Source organism: Pezoporus flaviventris, unplaced genomic scaffold, assembly GCF_033815535.1.
Source record: "Pezoporus flaviventris isolate CSIRO_AGI_PZ_B2104156 unplaced genomic scaffold, CSIRO_AGI_Pfla_v1 ptg000112l, whole genome shotgun sequence".
NCBI classification, from domain to species: Eukaryota; Metazoa; Chordata; class Aves; order Psittaciformes; family Psittacidae; genus Pezoporus; species Pezoporus flaviventris.
In genome coordinates this window covers 597548-624134 of record NW_026892660.1, presented here as the reverse complement: position 1 = coordinate 624134, position 26587 = coordinate 597548, and the positions used below count along the sequence as shown (strand labels likewise).

The window sequence follows — 26587 nt, the reverse complement described above, 5'->3', positions numbered from 1 at the left end:
CCGCGAAGCCGCCTCGCGCGCCCACCACGTGACGAGGGAGAGGCGCCCCTCTCTCACGGTGCCGGTCTGGCCCCGCCTCGTGTCGGTTCCGTGTGTGTCCCCCCCCGAGCGCCCTCGTCACGTGATGGGGGCGGGCGCCGCTGGTAGTTGTCAGTGTGGTGAGACCCAGGTAAAGTTGCTGCGCGGCGGCGGCTCCGGGAACCGCGCGCGGCCCCGGTAAACCCCGCCGCACCCCCCGCTCTGTGCCGCCTCACCCCCCGCTGCCGCAGCGCACCCCGCCCGGCCCCGCCACCGCCCGGCCCCGCCGGGCCCCGCCGCCGGGCCCGACCGCCGGGCCGCGCGCGGCCTAGTGGGCCGGGCCGCAGCCGGGGCCTGGCGTAACGCGCGGCCGCCGCAGGTGAGGGAGGGCGGGCGGGCTGGAGGCGGACGGGGAGGTGAGGTGTGGGGTTTGGGGGGGGGAATGGCGGCCGCGGCCATGAGGGCGGAAGCGGCCCGCGCCCGCCCGCCTCCCGGGTGCGGGCACGGCCTGGCGTCGCGCCGCCGCGGGGGCTCCCGCACGGCCCTGGGTGGGTCCCCTCCGGCCGCTCGCCCCTATTGTGTGCCGGGGGTCTGGGCACGCTAAGCCGCGGCACCGGGCGGCTCCGGCCCTGCCGCGCCACCGAGGCCCGCCCGGCCCCGCCGCGGCTGGCGGTAACAATGGGAGCCGCGCCGCCCCGCAGCGCTCTCGGGGCTCTTCGGCGCGGGCGGGCTCCGCGGAGGGGCTCCGCGAGGCATTCCCGGTCGACGCCGGTTTGGCGGCCCTGGAGGAGGCCCAGCCCGCGGGCGGGTGCCCCAGCGCGGGGCCCTGGGCCGGTTCGGGGTGCTCCGGTGGGTGTCCCCAGTGAAGCGCTGCACGGCGGTACCCACTGCGGGACCGTGGTGGTGTGTCTGGGGCATCCCCCCGAAATTCTGTCCTCTGCATGCACAGGGGTTGCTCGATTTGCAGTTGCAATGTGTTTGCTCCAGAGGAAAGCTCGTAATGTTGATAAACCACCATCCCCCCATCGTGTCATCGAGCTCCTTCGGGTGCTGGACCTGCCCTGTGTTGCAGGAAAATCTTTCCAAATGCTTTGCCCTCTGCGGTCCTTTCCTTTGGAGCTTCAGAGGTTTTTGCATGTGTTCATGAAGCTTTGTCAGAGGGGGCTGGAGATATCAATTGTATGAACAGAGAAGGGAAACTGAGGCTGGGATGTGCTGGGGCTCTCCCAGCATGAGCCAGCAGGGCTGAGCCAGCTGGGGGTAGCGGATGTGACCACCAGATCCTTGTGCTAAAGCTGTAACTTACCTAAAGTTTCTAATAAAATGAACAGTTTGTTATGTTTTTGTATCACCTCTTTTTCCGGAGCCTCCTGTTCTGAGTAGCTGAGACTCTCCTCTCTGGATGCTGTAGGCTGAAAAGGAAGGGGGGTAACGGCAACGTGCATCACTTTTCCCTGCAGCTTCTCAGAAGAAGAGATGTTGTAACCTGTAGCTGGGAATCTTCTTGTTTTCCCTGAATCCCATAGGAATGCATTGCTTTCCTCTTGCCTTGAAACATAAGTGTGGGGCTGCTTTAACGCTGTTTATCTGCTGTGGCTCAGCCACGGTTTTCTGGGGCTGGAGTTGTCCTTTTTACTTGCCTCCCTCTCTGTGCACATATGTGGCATTGCTCTTTAAAAGCAAGGTCAAACACTGAAGGCTGCTTGGAACTGGTGAACTCATGGGATTGCTCCCTCTGCGCAGGGACAGGGCAGGTGGCAGCACAACCAAGGTTTGCAGTGAAATGTGGCCTGTGAGCTGTACTACAGTGACCCAAGTGAGGAGTAAAGTCTTGGCTCCCTGGATGTGGTGTGGGGTGTTGCGTGGGGTTGCCCATTTCCACCAGGCTCCGCACCGGGGGCTGCCTGATGATGCTTGTGGTTTTTGGGGTGGGTTTTTCTTCTGCATGTTAAATAAGCACCATTTCCAGGAATGCAGCTGGGCAGAAAATGGCAAAGCTCTTGAACAATGCCTAGGCACTGCACAAAGGTTGGGGGCAGTAGACTTGCTGGTACAGTATCCTATTGAAATCCCAGATTAAGTTACTGCAACGGCACAGGATTGCTTCCCTCTGGGCCTGCAGTTCTGCTGCCAGATTGGTTCAATATGACAACTTGTTTGTGCCTGAAACACTTAAAACTGGAAGAGACATAGCAGTGGAGAGGGGAAAGCAATCCCATGGGGAAGAAGCCTGTGTGGAGGCTGCTTGGCCTTGGGTGAAGCCCAGGCTGGATGCTCTTCCTTAAACCTGCTTGGTGTCATGGGCAGCTCCCGCTCACTAGGCAGATAGCTTGGGTTGCTTCCCCAGTCAGAGACATTGGTGCTGTAGAGCTGGCAGACGGTGGTTTTCGTTCTGTGAGGCATGGGTGGCCCTGAAGAGGAGCGTTTGAGGTTCTGTGGGAAGCTGCAGGAGCAGTTGGCCTTGAAAGCTTGCCTGCAGAGGAAGGCTGGAGGCTGCTGGGAGTGGGAGCACTGGCATGGGCAGTGAGCTGCGGTGCGGATGACAGTAGGGTCTCCATGCTCTCGGAAAAGGATCTCCCAGGCTGGTCAAGTGCTCCTCTTATGGACTTTGACAAGAGACTCCCCAGTTCTTCCTGGGCTGTTTGCTAATGATGCTGAGCTTTGCACACTGGGTCTTGCTCTGTGCTGCCACGTTGGTTGTTTGCAAGCAACGGTTCAGGTTGGAGTTTCTCACTCGGGTTTCCTCCTGTTCTTACTCTCTTTGGGGCTCCTTTCCCTATCCAAAGCATCTGCTGCAGCACCAGCATGTGGAGCAGATCCTGCTGCTTTGGAGGAAGGTGTCACCGTCTTGTTAATAAAATCTGGAAGTGTGGAATTCGTGATTATTGAGGTTTCAGGGGCTTGGAAGTAGCATGTGATGCCAGGTGCCATAGGATGTGTGTGGTATCCCTCATGCCATGGCAGGCAGGGTGAAACTGCTCAGTGCTGATCCCGTTCTAAGCATCTGGGTTGGGCTCTTCCTGCGAAGCTCAGCGAGCAGTTACAAAACTCCAGAAGCTTTGGACACCCCATTCCTGAACTCTTCTGGGATGTCTGGACTCAAGCAGTTCCCAGCGGTGTTACTGGCTGGAATTCCTTGTTGACATCTAGCTCACTTTTCTGGTAGTGTTTTATTTTAATCCAGAATACTCAGTAGAAGGAAACGATATTTCTACTTCTGAGGAATAACTGAAGCGAGCACAACTGAGCAGTTCTACAAAGGTGGTGTTTCTCTAAACCAATATCCTACAAACCTATAGCACCACTTACTACTGGAGTGCTTTTCTTCCCCTGCCCTGCTTTGAAGGCAAGAAAGGAGAAGGAGAAGTAGCTGATGGTGTGTCTGAGGCTGTGAGATGTTCTCTCTAAATGAAGCTTCTTTAGAGCTTTTCTCAAGCATTCCTTACTCCAGTTGTCCAACAAGCATTTTGCGCCCTGGCCATAGCCAGTCCATGTCTGCTCACACACTTGCTCACCTGAGTGCAGGTGAGGTGGTGTCAGTGGAGAAACCTCCAGAAGTGCCAGTTTCGTCTCGGGGCACATGGCAATGGGAGGCTGTGGCTGGTGGGGAGGGAAGGAGGGCACTGGGATGGCTTTGCTGCCTGCCTCGCCCATGCCGTGGTTCATTCTTGATGCTGCCTTTTGTTTTGGTTTTCTAACAGTGTGTTCTCTCTTCTCCCCTGCCCCACCACAGAGTTCTACCTTGTAAATACTGTTATTTGTATATACTGTAAATGATGACATCGGTGGGCACTAACCGAGCCCGGGGGAACTGGGAGCAGACACAGACACAGAGCCAGACACAGCACAAGCAGCGGCCACAGGTAAGGGCAGCAGCCATGGAAACCAGTTAGCTTGGAGGTGGAGACCTGCCACCTCTGCATGGGTCCTGCATACTGCAGGGTCCTGCATGCTGCAGGATGCTGCTGGCAGAGCTGAGTTACCTGGGCAGCCCCTGATGGTGGGGTTTCCACACTGGTGTCTGTGAGCTGAGGTTTGGGGTTATTTCCATCTGGCCATTCCCTGTTCACTTGAATGAATGCAAGTGGCGGAGAAGCTGCCTGCAGTGAGTCTTGATGTTCCAGTGGTGCTCAGGTCTGCCTCAGAATGGAGATAGTTTAGGTGGTTGTCCCTCGCCTGGTGAGTCCCTTTCTTCTGGACTCTCCTCACTCACTCCTCTTCCATCTCTCTCTCTGAAGCTTTCCTCTCTCTGACTCTTGTTCACACCTCCTCTTCATCCCACTGATTCCTTCCCAGAGACCTCAGGGAAGTGGAGTGGTCTTTGGAGGAAGGGTTGTTGGAAAGGTGCTGCTCTAATCCCGCTGTCTCTGCCTTCCATTTCTTCAGGCCACTGCGGAACAGATTCGACTTGCACAGATGATTTCAGACCACAATGACGCTGACTTTGAGGAGAAGGTGAAACAAGTGAGTGTGGAAAGTGAGGATGAGCCCTGGCAGGAAGGCAGAATCAATGTCAACTACCGTGACTGCCTGGGGGAGGTGGGAGGGACTCGGCTGCCGGCTCCCTGAATTTCCTTGGACAGACTTCTTCCACAGAATGCAGGGAATGGTGTTAACCTGAGAAAAGGGGGAGTTTGGAAGCTGGTTGTGGTAACTCAGAAGTTCCAGCAGCAGTTACTTCTCATTGAGGGGGCATAATTCAGTTGTGAAGGCTGCAGGAGACTCCCAACTGCTGACATTTCTTTGAAAGATTTCTTGTTTGGGATCCATAAGAGATCCATAGAGACTTGGTGCCACCTTGGTTTGGAATGTGCTGACCATGGTGGTGTCTCCTCTCCAGCTGATCGACATCACAGGCAAGAACCAGGATGAGTGTGTGATTGCTCTGCATGACTGCAATGGAGATGTTAATAGAGCCATCAACGTGCTGCTGGAGGGCAATCCGGACACGGTAGGATTGGGTTCTCTAAATCTGGTGAGGCCTAATTTAGTGTAACTGTGTATATGAAGGCAAGACAAAGAGTCCTGTCTAGATAGCAAGAGCCATAATGACTGACTAGTTCCACAAGTAGCATGTGAAATGTGATTGTGTACCGGCTTCTCAATGCTGCTCTCTGTAGGCTTGCACAGAACACAAGCGTGGCCAGCAGGCCCAAAAGAATGGAGAAGAAAATGCAATAAATCCTATTCCTTTTCAATCCAAGCACTTTGACAACAGTACAGTAGCATCTGTGTAAGCTTTCATACTGCTGTGAGTATGGTTTAGTAAATCTCTGCAGAAAGAGAGCAACTCATGTCCTGTTACCTCAGGCTGTGTGACAGTCAGCTATAAGAAAGCTTTCCTTGAAGGAAAAAGCTGTACTGTGTGTAGGCTGATAGACTCTTCAAAACAAAGAGAAATTGGGCTGGAAAGGATTTTTCTGGAGATCCTTGTTATATCTGTAGCAAGTTTCAATAGGTGTGTAAGAATATGCATGTATTCACATACGGCATTGCTCAAACAGTGAGTAACTTCCTTCATTGATCAAAGTGTGATTAACTTATTTCCCCTCTGCAAATCTTCAGCATTCCTGGGAGATGGTTGGGAAGAAGAAGGGTGTCTCAGGACAGAAGGAGAGTGGCCAGACAGAACCCAGTGAAGAAAGCAAAGAGAACCGTGAGAGGGAGCGGGATTTCAGCAGACGACGTGGAGGGCCACCGAGGCGGGGCCGTGGTACCAGCCGTGGAAGAGAGTGTATGGACCTGCCCTTTCCTAACACCCCTCATTGTCACTGGTGGAAGGGACCTGAAGGGTCATTCAAAGGCACTTTGTGCTACACAAAACCTGCTAGGAAAGCTGCTTGGGCAGACTCATCTCTGAGGAAAACCATCTTTGTGTGTGTGAGCTGTCTAATGCTTCCCTGACTGAGATGATTCCTTGGGTGATACCCTCAATACCATTAGCTTAAATAATAGAAGTGAATGGGAGCTTTAGTCTGGGCTTGAATCCTCCCTAAATCTTTCCCTAAATTTCCTCCCTAATTCTTTCATTGTTCTGTATTTCAGTTCGGGGCCAGGAGAATGGACTAGACGGTGGTAAGAGTGGAGGATCTTCTGGAAGAGGCACGGAAAGAGGGAGGCGGGGACGTGGCCGAGGCCGAGGTACACATGGGATCTGAGGTCAGAGGGGATGGGAGAGAAGAGTTACATCAGTGTGACTATCTCCTCCATGAGGTTTGAAAGGCTCTCTTATGGGAGGAGTTGCCAAACTGAAACCAAGTATTTGATTTTGCTGTTCTTTGATTACACTCCTAGCCTGCATGTCACTTCCCATCTTAAGTATGCTAGAAAAAGTATCTAGTTCTTACATCCCATCCCTGGAGCTGAAAAAAGATAGGGCCACTTTGTACAAAAGTGAGAAGTTAAACCCTAAGGTGACTATTTGGCCAATGGGCCAGTTGCGTGTTAGCACCAGAACCTGGCTCCTCCTCATTCTTGCCCATGTATCTGAGCACCTTTCCTGTGCAAACACTTGGCTTGGGTTTTAAATACTCAGTAGCAGAAATTCATTTTTTCACCAAATCTGGGCTGCTGAGGACACATGATGCAGAAATCAGAACCTGGGGGCCACTGCTTGTGGTTTGTGCCAGCTGGAAACCTTATCTGAGCCCGAGCTCATGCATCATTAAATTCTTCTGCCAGGGAGCTGAGGTCATCCCCAGCAATATAAAGACGCCGCTGGAAATCCCAACAATTAGGGAAGATCCTCACCACTTGCATGTTGTGGGGATCAGAGCTCCAGATGGTGTTCAACTGCTGCTTTGCCCCGTGATGCAGAGCCAAGGGAGATGCTCAGCAGTGTGTGTGTGTGTGTGTTCTACAGGTGGCTCTGGAAGGCGAGGGGGAAGATTTTCTGCCCAAGGCATGGGGTAAGTTTCACTGTACAAAGCACAGCAAAGATACAAGTCTTTGTGCATCATTTGTGGTCCCATTTTCCTTTGTTAATAAAGCCAAAACTGGAGAGTGCTAACTTCAGTGAGGAATGGCTGGTGTAGCTGCAGCAGCTCTCTGCTGAGAGAACTCGGAGATGTGGTATGGGGTGAACAAAATCAGTTGCTTGGGGAAAGGGAGTAAAAACTTCCATCCTCTTACTTCTCACAGGACCTTCAACCCAGCTGACTATGCCGAGCCGGCAGGCACAGATGAGAGCTACAGCAACAGCAACACATGGAACAACACGGGCAGCTTTGAGCCAGATGATGGCACAAGTAAGTGCTCTTCATACTCTGGCTTGTGGTTAGGTGGTAGGTGGACTTTGTGCCCATGTAGTTGCACTGAAGAGGTTCTGGGTAGGTCTTTGGCTCAGGAATACAGAAAGGGGTTGTTGGTTCAGAGATGGATTTCAGTGACGCTGTTTCTTTGCGCCCAGAGGAGCCTTTGCATCTGTTAGGGTGACCACCTTGGAATTTGGGAGCTGGATGATTGTTCTGATGTGAGTTACAAAGTGTAGTGTAATTACTCAGGGTTTAGATGTCTTGCTCCCGATTATGAGATGGGGAGCATTCTTTCTTTCATGCTCAGCCTGCTGGAGCATGAGACGTTACAGAAAGCTGGTTGAAAAGAACTCTTCATTGCTTCCCTGTTTGAAGCAAAGCAGTTTGTGAGCACAGATCTGCCCTGGCACATTCCCTTGCCCTGGAAAAAATAGTACTCTTTTTGTTTCAAGTATGCCCACTTTTGTAAGGCACAAGTGAACTCAGGTTTTGCAGTGTGGTAACTGGACAGAGTCGCAAGGGACAATCCTTAATTGTAAGTAGTCAGCCTGGGGGTTTGAGGAAGTTTGGAGCTTGTTGGGTTGGTTTTTTTTATGGAGCAGTCTTGCACAAACTATTTTTCCATGAGTTTTGAGCATTCAAGTAAATAGCACTTACTCATTGTAAGAGGCTTTCACAATAGAATTCATGTTGCTTTAGGCCACTTCTGTATTTCTTGTAGTTACTGAAAAGCTGATAGCTTTGGAAAGAGACAGAATCCCAGCCTGGTTTGTGTTGGAAAGGACCTTCAGCTCATCCAGTTCCAACCCCCAGCCATGGGCGGGGACACCTCACACTAGACCGTGTTGACCAAGGCTCTGTCCAGCCCGGCCTTGAACACTGCCAGGGATGGAGTAATTTACTACTTCTTTGGGTGAGCTGTGCCAGTGCCTCACCACCCTGTAAATAATACTGTAAACGGAATTGTAAATACCAGAGGGAGTAGTGCAGGCAGGAGCCAAGGGCAATGGGTACACTTGGTTTGGGAGGAAAAAGGGATGGGAGCAAATGAGCTCCACATGCTGGAAGTTTAACTGGTGTGAACAGCCTTTTGTGAGGTTGGCCTTGGTTTTGTGTGTTGGTGCTCAGTGAAACTGTGGAATTAGAGCATGGCTGGGGGGACTGGGGAGATTTCTGATGGAACAACTCCAACTTGCTGTAGTTCTCCAATGCAGTTGCACCCTGCGAGGTCTTGTAGTGTCCATTTCCATAGCCATGGGCATCTCTTGGCAGTGCCAGTATCCACAGGTAAAATGTGACCAGTGCACACGGGCAGTAGAACTCCCCTGCCCTTCTGGAAGCCAGAATTTCACTCGTTGTCTGTCTTTTTGTCTTGTTTTGTTTTTTGTTGTTTCAGGACTTGATTTCATTGGGGGTGAGGGGGCAAATTATCCCCGAAAATTTGACACTGCTCCTGGTACGATACCTCCAGGTGCATCAACTGCCCCGGATACTTCTCCTTTATAGCTTGTTTCAAACCCAAACCTCAAATATCTGTGGATATATCATCCTCCTCTCTCTTCACTTGCTGATTTTAATGACTATTTGACGTTTGTTCTGACTGCTTCTACTAATGCTGACACCTTGAATGTAAACTGGGAGAGGTTAACCCAAATTCGGGTGGGAGGAGGGATTTAGGTATATTTTAACTTCAGCCACTGCTTCTCAGTACCCAGAGCAGCTCCGTGTCCATAGCACTGATGACAGAGCATCCCACCAAAGGGAGGAGGCACGAGGCAGCTTAGCCCTGTTCTCTTTGTCTCACATTCAGAAAGCCATGGCTTGCTGTTGTCCTCATGCCATTTGGTTCTGCAGCCATCACTCCACTGCCCTCCCTGCTATGCTTCTGCTCAGGGACAGACGCTGCTGCAAGGGGAATTGCTCTGGTTAAAGCAACTATCTCAGCACTTTGCCTCTGCTTATGGCTGCCTCTGGGGGACCGATGTGCTTGCTGGCTGTTTTGGCATGCTCTTGCTGCCCAGCTGCTGTTCTTCCTCCAAGCAGACCTGCCCTGCACTTGAAGATGACAGTGGATTTGGAGGTCACCAGGATGATTGATGGCAAAGCTGCCCAGTGCCTGTCCACTCTCTTTCCTCCTCTTGCACTTTTATGGAATCATAGAATAGTTAGGGTTGGAAAGGACCTTAAGATCATCTAGTTCCACCCTTCTACTGTGGGCAAGGATGTCTCACACTAGACCATGTCACCCAAGGCTCTGTCCAACCTGGCCTTGAACACTGCCAGGGATGGACCATTTGCCACTTCTTTGGGCAACCTGTGCCAGCGCCTCAGCACCCTCACAGGGATTGTTCCTCCTGATGTCCAACCTGAACTACTCCTGTTTACATTTGAACCCATTACCCCTTGTCCTATCACTATAGTCCCTGATGAAGGGTCCCTCTCCATCATCCTTCTAAGCCCCTTTCATGCCTTATGAAGCAAAAAGACACCTATAAATTGATCTGGTTTGCCTTATACCCACCAAATCCCATCAGTGTCCATAAGAAGTGTCCATAAGAAGTGTCCATAAGAAGTGTCCATAAGAAGTGTCCATAAGAAGTGTCCATAAGAAGTGTCCATAAGAAGTGTCCATAAGAAGTGTCCATAAGAAGTGTCCATAAGAAGGCCAAACCCACGTTGGACTAATGTCTCCTTCATGAAACTTGAGGTCTGGAACTCAAGGCTAAAGGCCCTTCTGGAGGAGCAGGTCAGGACAGGAGGAGGAGTGTTGAGGCTGTAAAGTCTTTTGCAGGGCCCTGGAGGCTGCCATACTTGGAGTACTGCTGTTGCTTTGGAGCATCTCCTGGTCCTCACCTCTGGGTTAATCTTTAACTGGGGCAGGCAGCACAACTGCCATTATGCTTCTGCCAGGCTTTGCCTTTGTTTGGATTTACATTCCTTTGAGGTGCAGAGTGTGGGATTTGGTTCTGTCACCCTTCAGGCCAGAGCAGGGAGCAGGTATCCAGTCACTGAGATAGCAGCAGAGCACTCTGGGCCCAGAGAGGAGCAAGCTGGTTGCTCATCTCACAGTTTACAATGAAGAGAGAATGAATTGGGGAAGAGGGGTATCATGAAGACACAATGGGATTTCTTTTCTTCAGTACATTTGTAATCGCAAATGCCTTTGGACTTTTAGCTTTTTCCCCCTTTTCCTGGTTTGAGGTGCTTACAGACCAGCTGCTCTTGGAAGGGCTTCCTGAAAGAAGAGAGGAGGGATTGCAGTTCAGAAGGTGACACTTCCAGAGTGGTGTTAGAAGAGTCAGGATGTTGCTTGTGTTGCAGCTCTCCCCTTGGAAGAGCCTGACTCAGTGTCTTTAAAAGCCTAAACACACTGTGCTGCTTAGGAAGCTTTTTGAAACAGTTCTGGCACATGCTGGTTCATTGATGGTCTTCAGTTTTCCATCTGTCCCTTTGTGTGCAAGGAGCATGAGCCATGCTGGATAGGTGTCCAGGACTCAGGAAGTAGACTTGCCAGGGAAGCCCCATCAATGGCTGCTCTTCATCTGCAGGATTTCCTTCTGCTTTTCAATCTGCTTTGCTGGTTTTCTCCTTTGCCCCATGCAAGCAAGACTAAGAGAGCCCTGTGTCATGTTCCTGCATGCACAGACTCTTCTTGGGGCAATTCTCCTGGCTTCCTGCTCTTCCCTGCCACTGACCCAGCTATCTCCAGCTCCCACTTCACCTCTTAGATAGGGACTAAACTGGGAGGATCTTGCTGTAAAGGAGCCTTCCCACATCTGCTGTGAGGGCAGACTATGCCTGCAGTGTTCTGGTTCCCCACATGCTATGTTTTGATGCTGTAAAAGGCTTTCAGCTTATGAAAGGGCTGATGTCAACTTGTTCTGTCCTTGGAAACCTCTCCAGGATTAACCCTGCTGCTGGTGGTGACTTTTGCTGAGCTGCTTTCAAGTGGCTAAAAACAAGTTGCCCAAACCAGGGCTGGTTTTATGCTTGGAGTGGTTTAGGCTGTCGAATGCTCCTTTGCCCTCCTCCCAGACCAAATTGTAACTTGTAATCTAAGACATTTGGGAGTCATCATGTAAGATTCAAAGTACTGTGGTTAAAGTATGCTGGAAGTGAGGGACAGAACAAGTTGAAAATGCAGCCAGGCAATCACTTGTTCTCCTGGTAAATTTTGCTCTCTTATGAACTGTGCTGGGCTGGATTGTGTCTGAAATCTCCTGCTTTTCTTCCTGATATTTTAAGATACTTCCTTGGAGCAGATCCCTGAAATCAATCAGAAAACATGGGAATTGCTTAGTCCCTTCAATTTTCCTTTCTGATTTGCATTTGTCTGTGCACAGGAGGTCTTGGCATAGGGAAGTTTTAACATTCCTGGGGGGGGAAGATGAACCCTATGAATGGTTCAGTTGTCCCTGGGGTTTATAGAAACACAAAGTGAAGTGGGTGGTGAGTCCTTCCCAAGGGCCAGTGAAGGAGATGCTCTGTCTGAGCTGCTGGGGTAACACGAACTGCTTGTGGGTGCAGAAACTTGCAGCTACTGCAATACAAAGGGAACTCGGGAACATGGCACAAGGAGGTTGGGGGCGATGCCAGGGCTTCCTGAAGCTCAGCCTCCCTTTTTGGAGTTGGGGTGTGTGTTAATCCAGGTCTGCCAAGCCAGGGGTCCCTCTCTTTCAGCCCGAGCAAGGCAGAGGCGATGCCATCACAGTGCCTTGCCCATGAATTGTGGGTTGGGGTAAACTGCTTTACGTTGCCTGGTTGGCAATTAGAAACGCTCTCAGCTGCTTGCAAAGCTCCCCAATGCTTCCCTGCCTTTTGGAGGGAGAGCTTTGCTGTGTGCGTAACTTCTCCCTGTTGTTACCCTTGTAGGTGCTTGGAGGGCAGCGACAGAAGAATGGGGCACGGAGGACTGGAATGAAGATGTAGGTACACTCCAGACCCCTTTCCTCCATGCGGCTGCTGACGTGTGCATACAGCAATGAGAGGAACAGAAAGCCAAGCCTCCCCAAACTCCCAGTTTCAGGAGCTGTGATGAATAATTAAACATGCCTGCTTCAGAAGTAGGTGTGAAGTAGAGCTTGTCATAGGAGCCCAAGACAGGAAGGGATATGCTGGGGCATCAAGTATGGTCCTCTCATTTCCTGAATGATTTATTTCTTCCATAAACTGGCCTGACTCCACACAGGATTCTTGCTCTGCTGCTCCAGTGGAGTGGCAGTTGGGGAAGGTTTGATCTGCACCCTGACTTGCTCTTTGGCACATCCCAGTGCTTTTTGTTCTCTACCTAACTTCTCCTGCAGGGGAGAACAGACACCGTTCACAGCTGCATTCAATGCTTCCATGTCCATTTCTCCTGAAATAGGCTTCAGTCCCTCTCTGAATCAAGGCAGAGCTGCAGCTCTTGCAGATGGGAGCAGGGCTAGGTTTTAGTATTTGTTTTACATGCCCATTTTTTGCTAATCCTACAGAATGAGCAAGAAGAGAAACCTTTTGCTTTCCAGGCACTGTGAAGGGCTCCTGCTGTATTTGGAGACACAAGCAGCTTCCCTGTCTGTTCAGTCAGGTCTCTGCTTGAAGAGAGCCTTTGATAGCCCTTCTTGCCTTCAGTGTGTGTGATATGCTCCCAGGGGTTCCTGAGTTTGGTTTTAAGCTCCTGCAGTTTAGTTGCTGGCAGCTCCTCAGTCTGGAATCAAAGCTTTTCATATCCAGCGATGTTCCACGTCATTAAACCTCCTCTTCTTTCAGTGTTGAGCAATGTTCTTTTTCCTTCCATAATTGCAGTAGATCTCTTGGTCAGAACATCCAGGTGAGGCCAGGGTCATGGGAAGCCCACAGGGGTCTGTTTTCTTTGACTTCTCTAGCATTGCTTGCACCTCCCTGGGCAGTGGGGTTTGCAGTTGAGTGCTGTGTCAGTTCAGAGCAGCCAAGAGCCCGGCAGTCCTAGTGGATTTATGAACTACAGGACATTTATGGAAGGATCTGGGGGGTGTGTTTTGCCACTGGCAGAAGATTTGTGCACTTGCCTGAAAAGAAACAGATGAAATAGAAGCTGCTTCTGATGGGAGCCAAATGTTAGAGGAGTTGAAGTCTCAGCACTTGCATTTCTTGACTGTTTCTGTGGCTCAAGCAGTTTTGTGCTTTACTTGGAGTCCCAAGACACTGTCCTCAATGTTTGGATTCTTTTTCCCCTTTTCTATCTTGCAGCTGTCTGAGACAAAGATCTTCACTGCCTCCAATGTGTCTTCAGTGCCTCTGCCTGCTGAGAATGTGACAATCACAGCTGGACAGAGGTGAGAGTCCATGGCAATGCTCTTTATGTGGCACACAAAGACCAGAGCCATTTGCCATCTCAGACTAACCATTGCCAGCTGGCTAAAATGCAGCAGCTCTCACTAAGATGAGATGGATTTAAATGGAAAAGTTGAGTTAGGAGTTTCTGGGTCAATCCTGGATTGGAGTTTTCCTATGCTCTGTCCTTCTGAGGCTGCTACTGGCAGTGAGTTAATGTTCTGCAGATCCATTCAGTTTGTGAAGGCTATAACTTGGGAAGCTGAAGGTAGAATACTGCCGCAATGGAAGTGCGGGGGGGGGACAGAGCTTGTGTTAACCTCAGTGGGTATCTCCCTTCTTTACCCAGAATTGATCTGGCAGTCCTGCTAGGAAAGACGCCCTCTTCTATGGAAAATGAGTCGCCAAACCTGGAGTCATCCCAGGCTCCTTCCCTGGCCCAGCCGCTGGTTTTCAGCAATTCCAAGCAGAGTGCTATATCCCAGCCTGCCTCTGGGAACTCCTTCTCCCACCACAGCATGGTAAGGAAATATCTTAGGAATGTATGGGTTTCCCAGATATGCTCTGTCTGCGTTTGGGTAGAAGGAAGGAGACATTGGATGTGCATCAGGAATGGGCAGAGGCCTGTGCAGGTGCTGCTTTTTGTGTAACTTAAGCAAAAGAAATAGCAGTTGTGCGCTTACTGATGAGAATTCATGAAGGATTTTCCAAACCACCTCAGTGGTAAAGCCCAGTTTTCCTGGTGGTGTCTTTAGTGCCACCAAATGCATGGGAATAACTTAGGACATACTTAAAGAGCCCTTCCTTTGTAAGCCTCCATGACACTATGAAATGTCATGATGTGGGCAATGGGTAAGTGCACCTGCACCCCCATGCAAGAACGGCTGTAAGAGAAGTACAAGCTCTCCTTGCCAGCTGTGTCTGAGTGCATCTAGAGCATTAAGCTGAGGCACCCAGTGAGAGGTATAGTGTGGGTGCAGAGCGTGCACAGTGAGGCACCCAGTGAGAGGTACAGTGAGGGTACAGAGTGTCCAGGCCTATGTTCAGAGGTGGATCTGTCCTCTGAACCAAGTTCCAAGCCAAGGGAGACACTGACTTTGTTATTGCCTTGTTGCAATTGCAGGTGAGCATGCTGGGGAAAGGGTTTGGAGATGTTGGGGAGGCCAAAGGCAGCAGTACCACAGGTTCTCAGTTCCTGGAGCAGTTCAAGACAGCCCAGGCTCTGGCTCAGCTGGCTGCTCAACACACCCAGCCTGGTGGGAGCACCACTGCTTCTTGGGACATGGGATCTACTCCGCAGACCTCATCTCTTGTGCAGTATGGTAAGGAACAGTGTGGTTACCCAAAGGGGAGCACAACAGAACTGTGACGGATTCAGTGAGGGCCAGATCACAAGTTCACAACCAAGTCAACTGTGCTGGAGAAATTAGAAGGACCATGGGTGCAAGTTTAAAGGAGTGAAATGCAATATAATGCGTGTGAGTCTTTCCCTATACCTCTTATACTTGGAGCCTCATGGTCATGGCAGCCAGCTTCAGGGCCAGGGATCTAGCATTCCTGAGATCCTCACTACTTCCTAATATAAAACTGTGTCCCAGGGAAGAGGTCTGAAAGCAGGTACCTGTGGGGAAGAGCTCGTGAATAGCACCACTTGGCAGTGGCATCTCGATGCTGACCTACTGGTATCATTTAAAGGAATGCAATTCTGGTGACTGTTCAGTGCCAAGAAGTAACTCTGGGCTGGTGTGAGAGAATAAACAGTGTTTGAGAAGCTCCAGCTTTTCAGATGGGATGCTGAGCCCTGCTGCAGGCCAGTACTAGGGCCATTTCTTTCAGCTTGTGTGTCTTGATATCTTGCTATAGGGAAATGGCTCTGGTTCAAGCCCTGTCCTAGTGATAGAACAAGTGACAGGACAAGAGGCAAGAGCCTCAAGCTGCTCCAGGGAGCTTTAGATGGAGAATAGGAGCAATTCCTTCCCCAGAGGGTGCTCAGGCATTGGTACAAACTGCCCAGGGCAGTGCTGGAGTCACTGTTCCTGCAAGTGTTCACACACCATGTAGATGAGGCCCTCAGTGCCATGGGTTAGTGGTGGCCTTGGCAGTGCTGGGAAGAGTTGGACTGGATGATCTTAAAGGTCTTTTCCAAGCTGGTTGATCCTCTGAAGTGTCAGAAGTTGATTTAGTTTTAAGGAAACAAACCCCCCTAACTCCACTCTTGTCTCCCCTGCTAGATCTCAAGAACCCAACAGACTCCTCCGTGCATAGTCCCTTCACCAAGCGTCAGGCCTTCACCTCAACTTCAACCATGATTGAAGTGTTCATGCAGGAGAAACAGCCTGTGGTGACTGCCTCCACAACCGTTCCAGCACCCTCCTCCTCCCCACTGCCCAGCAAAGCCAATCCTGTCCCTCAGATGTCCCCAGGCTCCTCGGACAACCAGTCATCCAGTCCCCAGCCAGCTCAGCAGAAGCTGAAGCAGCAAAAGAAAAAGGCATCATTAACATCAAAGGTGGGGATGGATGGTGGGGAAGGAGGTGTTGTATTGTGGTAGAGATCCAGAACAATCCATAGGGGTTGGGCTTGGCCTTACTGTTGTTAGGAAGTTGGGGTGGTGATGGAGAAAGCTTCCCTACCTGGGTTGAACAGGGCTGATGCAGATGATGCAAGCCTGGAACTACCATTATGTGCTGGGAAGTGGGGATACTAAAGTCATTCTCTGTGATGATCCCAGAGGGTGACTGATCCTTTCTGCTGTTCCTTCCTTTGCAGATTCCTGCCCTTGCAGTGGAAATGCCTGGCTCAGCAGATATCTCAGGGCTCAACCTGCAGTTTGGGGCGTTGCAGTTTGGTTCTGAGCCTGTTCTTGCAGAGTATGAATCAACACCCACAACAAGTGCTGCCGTGAGCCAGGCTCAGAGCAACCTGTACACCAGCACAGCGAGGTGAGGGCCGGGCACGAGGAAGGAAACATGAATCTGAGCAGGTAGCTTTGGAAGGGTAGCTGGTCCCATAGACTTCAATTGTGCTGCATACTAGTAGACCCTTTCTGACTGTGCCATGGTCACAAAGGGGGGACAATGTATGCAAAAGCAAGCCCAAGTTGCCAACAGACTCATTCAGGCAGCTGTCTGACTGATTGACCTGTGGTACTTGTACAGAAAACGGATGTTTCCTGCTGCAGTTAACTGTGCTGCCTGAAACACAGAAGAATCCCCAGTGCAACTGTTCCTTGTCCCTGGAGAATAGATTCCTGCTTTTGTCCTGCTTTTTGCCTGGCAAACCAGGGGACTGGAGCGATAGAACAAGGGGTGATGGGCTCAAACTGAAACACAGGAAGTTTGGGTTAGATACAAGGCAGAAGTTCTTTCCTGTGAGGGTGGTGAGGCACTGGCATCAGCGTACCCAAAGAAGTGGTAAATGCTCCATCCCTGGCAGTGCTCAAGGCCAGGTTGGACAGAGCCTTGGGTGACATGGTATCCCTTGGGTGAAGTGTCCCTGACCATGGCAGGGGATTGGAACTGGATGATCTTAAGGTCCTTTCCAACCCTAACTATTCTAGGATTCTATGATCCTATGAGTCTATGACACAGTGGAGTAGGTGTAGCTACGATGATCATACCTTTTCAAAGCAAAGCTCATGAAATGTCATCTAGAGCACAAAAGTGTGTGAGGTAGAGCTGCAGCAAGGTGCCATCATCCTTCCATGGCCCTTTCCTGGGCATGTTTCGCTGCTTGGCTGCTTTGTGTGGTACTTTTATGCTGATGCTTGGGATTCTTCATTTTTAAGGTTGAGATGAAGTCTCCAGGATGAGCAGCTTCCAGCAGGGCTGTGCTGGAGGAAAACATTAACTCTTCTTGTTTGGTTTCTTCCTTAGCAGTGAATCTTCATCCACAGTTTCGTCCAATCAAAGCCAAGAGTCTGGTTACCAGAGCAGCACAATGCAGACAGCCACATTTACCTCCCAGAACAGTGCTCAGGGACCACTGTATGAACAGAGATCCACCCAGACGAGGCGATACCCAAATTCCATCTCCTCCTCGCCCCAGAAAGATCTGCCCCAGGCTAAGGTAGGAGAAGAGCTTTGCTCACCCTTTGTGCTGAGTAAGCACAGTGTGTGAAGCTCTGGCTTGGGGGAAGCTAAGTGATGTATCAAGTGTTTCTGTGATCCTCCAAGCCTCACCACATGGTTTGTGAGAGCTACTACCAGAGCCCTTAGTTATGGAACTTCCCTGGGGCTGGGCCAGTGGGGTTAACAGTGGTTGATAGCAGGCCATGTGTCCTGTCATGCATAATTACCTTGTGCAGAGTGGCATTCAGGCTAATTCAGTTTTGTCTTAAGGATTCAGTTCCTGCATGCTGCACACACATTCAGTAACAGCAGTTTTGACTTGGGGATCTTGAGCCAATCTGGCTACCAGCAGCAGAGGAACTTCTTCCCCTGCTTGCTCAAATAGGCACTTGAGGGTCTTGCTGGCACTGGGCTGGTCGAACTTGGGACAGACCCCACACAGTGTGGTGACATGATGGTGAGGAGGGAGTCGGGGAGGGGAGCTAACACTAGACCTGCCTCAGGGAAAGGAGCTGCAATACCCAGTACTCTTTCTCTCTTCTTCCTTAGAATGGTTTCAGTTCTGTACAACCCACGCCGTTACAAACCACACAGGCTGTCGAAGGTAAGAGTCTCTCAGTGCCGTGGGTGTCCTGAGCCTTTTGTACTGCTCATATTCTTTGCTTCGAAAAGAAAGCTTTATCTGTACTAACAGCAAGTCTTTTGCCTGCTGGACTAATTGCTGCCACTTGGATTATTTCTTTGCCTTGAGATGTGCAGCTTTCAGCTGATGGATCCCTGAGATCCATGATGAGTCACTCCCTGGTGATAATAATTTTCTCTTTGTGAAAGGGACCTCATCTAAAGGTCTTCAAGCTCTTTGCAGAGCTGATGGCAGTGCTGGGGTAAAGCGAGAAGTACAACACAGTTTGTGCTGTCACAAGTGTGTACCTAGCTGGCAGCAGTGAGGGAAACCCCGCATCTCCCTGCTTTGCTGATCCTCACCACTCCATTGCCTTCCAGGAGCTGTTGCTAATGCAAAGCTTTTGTTGGCAGGTGCTACAGGCCCCACAGTGAAATCAGATTCCCCCTCTGCTCCCAGCATCACGCCTCTCAATGATGGGGTATCTGCATCCTCGTTGCTGACGACAGCCAGCCAACACTCAACAGCTCTGAGCAGCCTGAGTCACAGTGAGGAGCTCCCCAGTACGACCAGTGCCCAGCTCAGCAGGTGAGCAAGCATGGCGGTTGGCTTTCTGAAGGAGCAGAACTAGAAGCAGGGATCTAAAGCAGACAACAAAGTCTGTCTCATGAAATAGGGAAGACCAACATAAATCATCCCATCTAAGTAGGTGGGGAATGGGATCTGGGCTGGTGCTGCCAATAGTGAGTCTCATCCTTTGGCTTGACAACCTTTTATTCCTCCTTCTGCAGTACATTACCCACCCAGCAGAACAGTCTGTCCTCATCCACCTCCTCTGGGCGAACGTCAACTTCAACTCTTCTGGTGAGTCTGGGTGTGCTCTAGTGCTGTGTACCCCCACTGGCGCAGGGTCTGCAGTTGTGACAAGAGCTATCAGGCTGCTGGTTGTTCTGCTGGAGTTCGGATGTTTTATGGAGAGGACAGGGGGTTATGTCAGAACACTGTCTGGGCACCTCTGTCTCGAGGCTTTTGACACCTTGCCTGTTTCAGGTGTAACATCAGCTGCTTCTGAGGCTGTAGCAGCTCTTGAATGTGCTGCAGATTTACAACCAGGTGTCAGAGTAAACTGGCAGCTGCTGAATTGCCACTGGTCAAATGTGTGTTCTGCTGGAGCTCCTTCAGTGCAGAGTCCCTGGGCATTGGCTTCTGCAGCAGTGTCAGCCTCTTGCTGCAGATGCGGTGCTCAACCCTGCTTCTTCAGCAGACAGACATGTTGGGACACAGCCACATGCGAGGCTCAGAAAAATTAGGGGTTGGCTGCTGTCAGGACTTGGGACTTAAGGCAGATGCAAAGCAGGTTTCTTTGTAGCCTGCAGCAGCCAAGTTCATTGCAGGCTCTCACAATGGCTAGGTGCAGTGTCCTGCAGTGTTTCTGCACTCTGTTCCAGCTGCCTGGCCCCCTGACTCTTCTCCCTTCCTTCCCTAGCACACAAGTGTGGAGAGTGAAGCAAGCCTCCATTCTTCTGCTAGCACTTTCTCCACCTCCTCCAGCACAGTGTCAGCCGCCCCACCAGCCGTAAGCGTTTCCTCCAGCCTCAGCAGTGTCAGCAGCCTGGGCCTCAGCCTCAGTAGTAACTCCACGGTGACAGCCTCAACTCGCAGCTCAGTCGCAACAACATCAGGTATTTTCCTGGGTACTGCTGAACAGGATAAGGGGACAGGGACAATGAGAGGCAGCTTCTGCTGTTTGCTTCACTGGGGAACTTCCTGTTCCTTTTTCCAGGAAAAGCCCCTCCCAATCTCCCTCCTGGAGTCCCACCGTTGTTGCCTAATCCTTACATCATGGCTCCAGGGCTGCTACATGCCTATCCGGTGAGTGGGACAACCAGCTCTTTGCAGTCATGTCATGCCACTAGATCCCTCCTAGCTCTGTCTTCAGCTAGCAGGAAGGGATGTAGGATAGTCGGGAAACAAAAACAGCAGCACAGAAGGACTGCCTTGGATGGGAAGAGTCAACCTGCTGTGTTCCATAAAACCTGCTGTTTTCCTGCATGTTCTCCATAGTAACAGAGGAAATCCATGTACCTATGGGGGTAAACATCTGTAATTCTGGTCACCCCAGAGCAGATTCTGTGTCTGCCTCTACAGCCTTTCCATCCTTTGGGGAGCAACAGACCTTGGTCAGAGCACAGCTCAGGAAGGTGTGGAGCTGTATTAGCAGCATGGCATACAAAGGCCACACAGTCAGAGCAAGGGTGGTGACTGCCACAAAATCACAACCCTTTTCTGAAGATAAGGACAGATTTTGGTGTTGGAATAATCTCTAGAAGAACACTGTCAGTGCCTTTGTGGTCTGGAGCACTGTGCTGGGTGTTGGTGCTCACTCCTCATTTGAGCAGCACATAAAAGGGTTCTTGGTAGTGTCAGTCTGGTGGTGGTGAATGATGGCTGCCTGCACCTTGGTAATTGTGTAGCCTCTGCTCATCTGCTTCTGGCTTTTTCTCACATTTATCTAAATGCTTAATCTAAAATGAGGTAAGTGGCTTTATCTAGTCTGTGTCCCTAGTGTCATCTCCTGCTCTTTTTCTAGCCACAGGTCTATGGGTATGATGACTTGCAAATGCTCCAGACAAGATTCCCGTTGGTGAGTACAGGAACTTGCTGCTTCCACTGGTGCTGCTGCTTTGGGTGTGGAGACAGGTTAGGCTGTGAGATAGTCCTGAGGAGCTGACAAAGGAGTGCTGAATGGATGCTCCTGTGCAGTAGTGAGTTACTCAGCTGCTGAGTAACATCTGGGGAGTTAGGAGCACTGGTTGGTCACACTGCTGGTGGGACTAGGGAATGCAGAGCTAGAGCACTGTTCTGCTTGCCAGTGGTGCAATGAGCTGTTGTAGAGACTTGCCTCTGAGCCTTGAAAGAGGAAGTGACCAAATAATGAGAATGGGTTTATCAAGCAATGCCACATGTGTCCCTCGTGCTGTGGAGGGGAAAGTCCAGGCACTTTCAGGACTTGCATACCAGTAGACCTTATCTGGTTATTCTGATAGCCAGATGAGGGGGATGGTGCATGCTAGAAAGAAGCTGGGGTTGCTGTAAGCTGTGATCAGCTTCCATGTGGCTGATTGAACTGCAATACTCCAACATGTTTAGTGGCTGCAGTCCAGAAATTCCTCTTTTCCAAAAGATCCTGCATTGCATCTTGGGAGTGAGCTCATCAAACTTCTTTGGTTTTTATCCTTCAGGATTACTACAGCATCCCATTCCCTACACCCACCACCCCACTGACTGGAAGAGATGGCAGCCTGAGCAGCAATCCATACTCTGGTAAGAAAAAAGCCTGTTCTGCTTGCATATCCCATTAGGTGTTTGTGCTGCTGGTTCCTGGTTTCCTATGCCAGTGCCTTCACCAGCTTCCTGCACTGCCTTTGGTCTGGAGCATGTTTCTCAGCACTTAAATTCTTGGTTCTCTCACCAGACTTGGTAGGTGCATTTCCTCACACTGCAGAGTCCCAGTGGGCAGAGCTTGTGCTGAGCTTTCAGGTGCTTTAGGAATTGTTGCACTCCATGAATGGATCTTTTCCCAACACCACTTCTCCCTCCCCTGCTTCAGCAGGAGCTTGGTTGTGCAGAAGTGCTTGTGCTCAACATACTGAGGCTGAAATGCCCAGCTCGGGATGCAGCACTGCTGCATGTGTAACTTACCATGTTTGTGCCTATACTGGATTCACTTGGGAGCTGGAAATTCACTGTGTTGCTGTGTGAGAGTGTTTGCATGGAGGAGCCAAGCAGGGGCTCCTAAAGAGCAGCCAAGAGAGTTTCCCAGAGCCCTGCACCCAAGCCCTCAGGCAATGCCCAGCCTGGGAAGGGAGATACCGGAGTACTGTGTGAGCTGCTGGGCCCTGTTTGATTCACTGCCATCAGTGAGAGAGGAGGTGTGAGCCCTGATGTAAATAGGGGCCATTCACACATCCTCAACTGGGAGATTCTACTCTCCTCTTCATTGAAGAGCTGTTTGCAGGTAGGACAGAACCCCTAGGCTGCTGCCCTGGCCTGAGGCCTGGCTCTGGAGGGAGCTGAGTTGTGTTCAAGGCTGCTGCTGGCTCAGGGAGAGCTCTAGCATCTGGACTCTGTTGTGGTTTATCCAATACCAGATCACAGGCTCACATCAGGCAGTGCAGCACTGTAGCTGCTTTGGGCTTCCCTTCCCCTCTGAATTCCTCCTCTCAGGGATGAGGACAGCAGTTACCAGCTCATCAGTGTGCAAGAGTCTGAGGGCTACTAGGGCTGAAGTCCTTAGTAGCTGTAGGATGGGGATTTCTTCAAGTCACTGTTGATCAGAAAGGTGGGCCCCGTTTGGGCTGAGCTGCAGTGGGCCAGGAGTTTCCTTCAGTCTCTTCTCATCTTCTGTATTCCAGGTGACTTAACCAAATTCGGCCGAGGTGATGCCTCTTCCCCTGCTCCTGCAACGACTCTGGCCCAGCCCCAGCAGAGCCAGACCCAGACCCACCACACCACACAGCAGACGTTCCTGAACCCGGCGCTGCCTCCTGGCTACAGTTACACCAGTCTGCCCTACTACACAGGGGTACCAGGGCTCCCCAGCACCTTCCAGTACGGGCCCGCCGTGTTCCCTGTGAGTTCCGCAGGGGCAGGCAGTGGGATTTGGGCAGGAGGGGCAGTACAGAGAGGCCCCTCCTTACTCTGCTGTTCTCCTTCCTGTAGGTTGCTCCTACCTCTTCCAAGCAGCATGGTGTGAATGTCAGCGTCAATGCATCAGCAACCCCTTTTCAGCAGCCCAGTGGCTATGGCTCTCACGGATACAGCACTGGTAAGAGACCCAGCATCTACCTCAGCAGCAGGCACTGACACTGCAGTTCCCAGTCTCTGGTCATCTAAGGGGACTGCTGTCTTGCACTCTGTGCCTTCCACTGTGCCCAGCAGTTGAATGGGTTGGGCCTTGTACTTATATCAGGGGCTTTTCTTCTTTTTACTGCCTGTGATCAATAGAACAATAATTGTCAAAGATTGGAGCCTGGGAACTGGATTGACTCCTGTGTTGGGCAGATCCATGGTTCCTAGAGAAGTATCCTTGATTCAGAGATTTGAGGAGGTCATGAACCTGCTGCTTTTCTCAGTACTAGTGTCACTGGTTAATGTCTGCCTGGATTTGGGTCCCTCTTCCAGCCTTTAAATCCTTTCACTACATTAGAGCACTTCAAGACAGTTTTCCCTTTGCGAAGCTATTTCAGCTCTGTCCCAACTCACTGATGCTGAGGCTTTCAAACCTCTTTCATTTCAGCACCTTTTCTGGGCCTTAAATGACTGCTGAGGCTTTCCTGTGTTCCACCACCTTTGAAAACACAGGCTGTGTGCCACTGTTGCCAGTTGCTGCACCAACTGTCCCAGCCCACAGCTGAGTCCCCTTTACATGCAGTTGCCTGTTTGACACCTAAGGAGCTCTCTTGCTGCTCTGCTGTATGCTCGGAGCTTGTTTTCTCGTGTCTGCTGCATCCCCTACAGCTTTTCTCAGAGTTTCTGTTTTCTGGGCTCTTCAAGAACATGCATTTCTCTGGGTGGCAGCAAGAGGCATTCAGAAACTGCTCATGTCCAGAGTAAAAAAACTTCCACTGATACAGGCCCTTTGCAGCTTGGCCTCACCAAAACCCTGCTGCCCAGGATGTGTCTGTCTCTAGCTGTTCCCTGACTGCAAGCCACAAGAGCTCTTCACCACCTCTTGCTGGTGTTAGCATCACTCACTTGTCTTTCCTTCTCCCCAGGTGTATCTGTGACATCCAGTAACACAGGAGTGCCGGACATCTCGGGCTCTGTCTACTCCAAAACTCAGGTTAGTGTCTGCAGTGTGCTCAAGGAAGCCTCCCTGGGCAATGAGGTCTCTTTCCCTTGGAGCAGCCAGCTGGGGAGAAGGGAAAGGCCCTTCCAACCTAAGGCAGCTCCAAGCCCAGAAAGAGCCATAGGCAGAGCTTCTGCTCCACACACTGACTTGTGGAGCTGGGAAGGGGCACGCTGCTAGCCTGGGACAGGGCAGTGCCACCCATCACCCAGCCCTCATTCCATCATTGGCATCTCCTCCTCAGCAATCCTTCGAGAAGCAGGGATTTCACACTGGAACCCCGGCAGCCTCCTTCAACCTGCCTTCGGCGCTGGGCAGCGGCGGCCCCATCAACCCTGCGACAGCGGCAGCCTATCCCCCCACCCCGTTCATGCACATCCTGACCCCCCATCAGCAGCCCCACTCCCAGATCCTCCACCACCACCTGCAGCAGGATGGGCAGGTAAGCGGCTTCCCCAGCCCCCAGCCTTTGCTGGGGTATCTCCTAGGGCTTCCCCCTCCCCGCCTCCCCTGGCCCCCCCTCTCCCTCCCCCCCCCCCCCCACGCCCTGCGGCGGACACACGTGAACACGCGTGACACACACATGCTCACACCTGCACATACACACAGGGCCGAGCAGAAGATGAGGTGAGGAAGGGCCGGGGTGTGCTCTGCTGGGGGGTCCTCGGCACAGCCCCCTTGCTGCCGGGCTGGACCAGGTAGGGTCGGGTAGTGCCCCTCCACGCAGACATGCCTGGTCTGCCCTGAGCTCCCCCATTCCTCTTCAGGCCAGCAGCAAAGGGGTTACTTGCCACAGCCACAACCCCGCCATAGCTTTCAGGTCTAACCATGGATTTCTATTGTCATAGTTTGTCCCTTTATTTTTACATATCCTGGTACTGCAACAGCTTCCATATTTGCAGATGATACTGTGCTGCCAACGCCAGCAGGAAGATCAGGTAATGAACCTCTCTGATAATGCATTGCACTTGCCCTGGGGTCTCCCCCTGCCCCTAAGGCCCCCCAGGCTCACGTAGCCCCTTTCTTCTCCCCCATTGGCCCTTCGAGGCAAGGAGAGAGGCCCTCAGGCAGTATGTGCACACACACACACCTGCGCGCACAGACACACACCCCTGCTCTAACCTTTTCCCCACCTTTCCCCTCCCTCCCTGCCCTGCAGCAGCCCCCACAGAGCCGCAGGGTCCCTCGCTGCCTGCGCTTCTGCCGTGGTGCTGCTCTGGAGGCAGGCGCAGAGCAGAGGGAGGGTCCTGTGGCTGCTGCGGCTCTGTGAACAACGCCGCGCGGGGCCAGCAGCACCCGTGGCTCAGCACCCTGCAGAGCAGCCTGGGATTGGGACCCCAGAGGTGACAGTGCCGATTCTCCTCTCCATAACCACACACTTCTCCTCCCGCAGAGCGGCTCCGGACAGCGCAGCCAAGGCAGCTCCATCCCTCAGAAATCCCAGGCCAACAAGTCTGCCTACAACAGCTACAGCTGGGGAGCCAACTGAGGCCAGGGCCACCCTCGCCCCCCACTCGCTTCTGGAAGAGCATCCCACCAAGCCTGACACCGAAGGGTCCTGGGGAGGAGTGGTTGGTGGCGGGGCAGCCCGAAGCCCACAGCCCCCAGCAGGCCTAGCCAGCAGCCGCCTCCTCTGTCTTCAGCCACCTTTTCCTCTTGTATGTAATATAGAATTTGTATTTTTCTCTCTTTTTTTTTTTTCTCCCCTTTACTCCCTTCTCTCTGCATTCAGCCTCCGAACCGTTTGCCGTAGGGGCCTTTATTGGTTTTGACTCCTTTCTTTCCCCCCCCCCCCCCACCTCCTGCTGCCCCCCAGAACCTCTCGGATCCAAAGGAGTGGAAGCTGCAAGTCGCCTACAGCAACCCCCCCTTATTATTAGGAAATAAGAACAGTAATTGATATGAACAGCATTGTAAGATGAATTAGTTGAAGTGGTTTTCTTTTTTTTTTGTACCGTGTTCTAAATTTAATGGATAAATGTGTCTTGTATATAAAAACAAAAACCCCACCACGTCCTCGATGTCTCTCATTTCCTCACTCTCCCTTTGCTGCCCCGGAGTGGGTGTTCTGCACCCCCCGATTTACTTCTCCCCCCCTCCCCCCCCCCCGCCTTGCACGCTGTAAGTACCTTCTGCTTTTGGGCTCCAGATTGGGGTTTTTGGTTGTTTTCTATGCAGTCAGATCTTGTCTTTTTCAGTTCCAAATGCAGCCCCTGTGTGGGGGGTGCTTCACTAAAGAGAATAAAGATCACAAAGTCATGTGTGCATCTTTTCCTCCCTCCCTCCCTCCCTCCCCTGCCTGGCTCCGTCTTTTTGGGGCACGGAGCAGGTTCTCCTGCCTCCCCCTTCCCGGGTTTTTAGCGCCCTTTTGTGGGTCTTTCCCGGGCACCGGGATCCCCTTGTCCCTGCCCCGGGACCCGCCTCATGTTGCGGGTGGGGAGCGGAGTCCAGCGGGAGCCTGGGAGCGACGGGAGGGGAGGGT

General features: G+C 51.7%; 1 protein-coding gene and 2 non-coding genes across 16 annotated transcripts; all 3 read left to right on the top strand.

The window, feature by feature from the left end:
- The first annotated feature begins 40 nt into the window (after positions 1-40).
- On the top strand, positions 41-26114 carry UBAP2L (ubiquitin associated protein 2 like). 14 transcript variants are annotated; one of them, XM_061477821.1, is made up of 30 exons: positions 41-169; positions 3752-3881; positions 4405-4482; positions 4859-4969; positions 5584-5752; positions 6064-6159; positions 6881-6926; positions 7159-7265; positions 8668-8742; positions 12144-12196; positions 13479-13564; positions 13912-14083; positions 14686-14884; positions 15794-16071; positions 16332-16504; positions 17438-17630; positions 18182-18236; positions 18668-18842; positions 19046-19118; positions 19741-19936; positions 20038-20126; positions 20845-20898; positions 21497-21578; positions 22670-22887; positions 22977-23082; positions 24032-24099; positions 24350-24547; positions 24715-24803; positions 24993-25043; positions 25499-25611. In XM_061477821.1, exons 2-29 carry the CDS (start codon positions 3792-3794, stop codon positions 25009-25011), a joined length of 3348 nt encoding a protein of 1115 aa, XP_061333805.1. In that variant the 5' UTR covers positions 41-169; positions 3752-3791; the 3' UTR covers positions 25012-25043; positions 25499-25611. The 14 variants fall into 14 exon arrangements, with proteins under 14 accessions (XP_061333805.1, XP_061333804.1, XP_061333801.1 ...); XM_061477820.1 differs by lacking the exon at positions 24715-24803 and having other exon boundaries at positions 8668-8727; positions 17441-17630; positions 25499-26114; XM_061477817.1 differs by lacking the exon at positions 24715-24803 and having other exon boundaries at positions 8668-8727; positions 25499-26114.
- Positions 16588-16722, top strand: LOC133282008 (small nucleolar RNA SNORA58). The gene has a single exon (XR_009747612.1). It is a non-coding gene; the product is annotated as a small nucleolar RNA SNORA58 (small nucleolar RNA).
- On the top strand, positions 21265-21400 carry LOC133282007 (small nucleolar RNA SNORA58). Its single transcript, XR_009747611.1, has one exon. It is a non-coding gene; the product is annotated as a small nucleolar RNA SNORA58 (small nucleolar RNA).
- Positions 26115-26587: the final 473 nt, after the last annotated feature.

Coding starts and splice junctions, on each gene's coding strand:
- UBAP2L (XM_061477814.1), top strand. CDS start 3,792: ATGATGACATCGGTGGGCACTAACCGAGCCCGGGGGAACTGGGAGCAG. Junction 6,160..6,880: donor GGGACGTGGCCGAGGCCGAG/GTACACATGGGA, acceptor TGTGTTCTACAG/GTGGCTCTGGAAGGCGAGGG. Junction 13,565..13,911: donor ACAATCACAGCTGGACAGAG/GTGAGAGTCCAT, acceptor TTCTTTACCCAG/AATTGATCTGGCAGTCCTGC.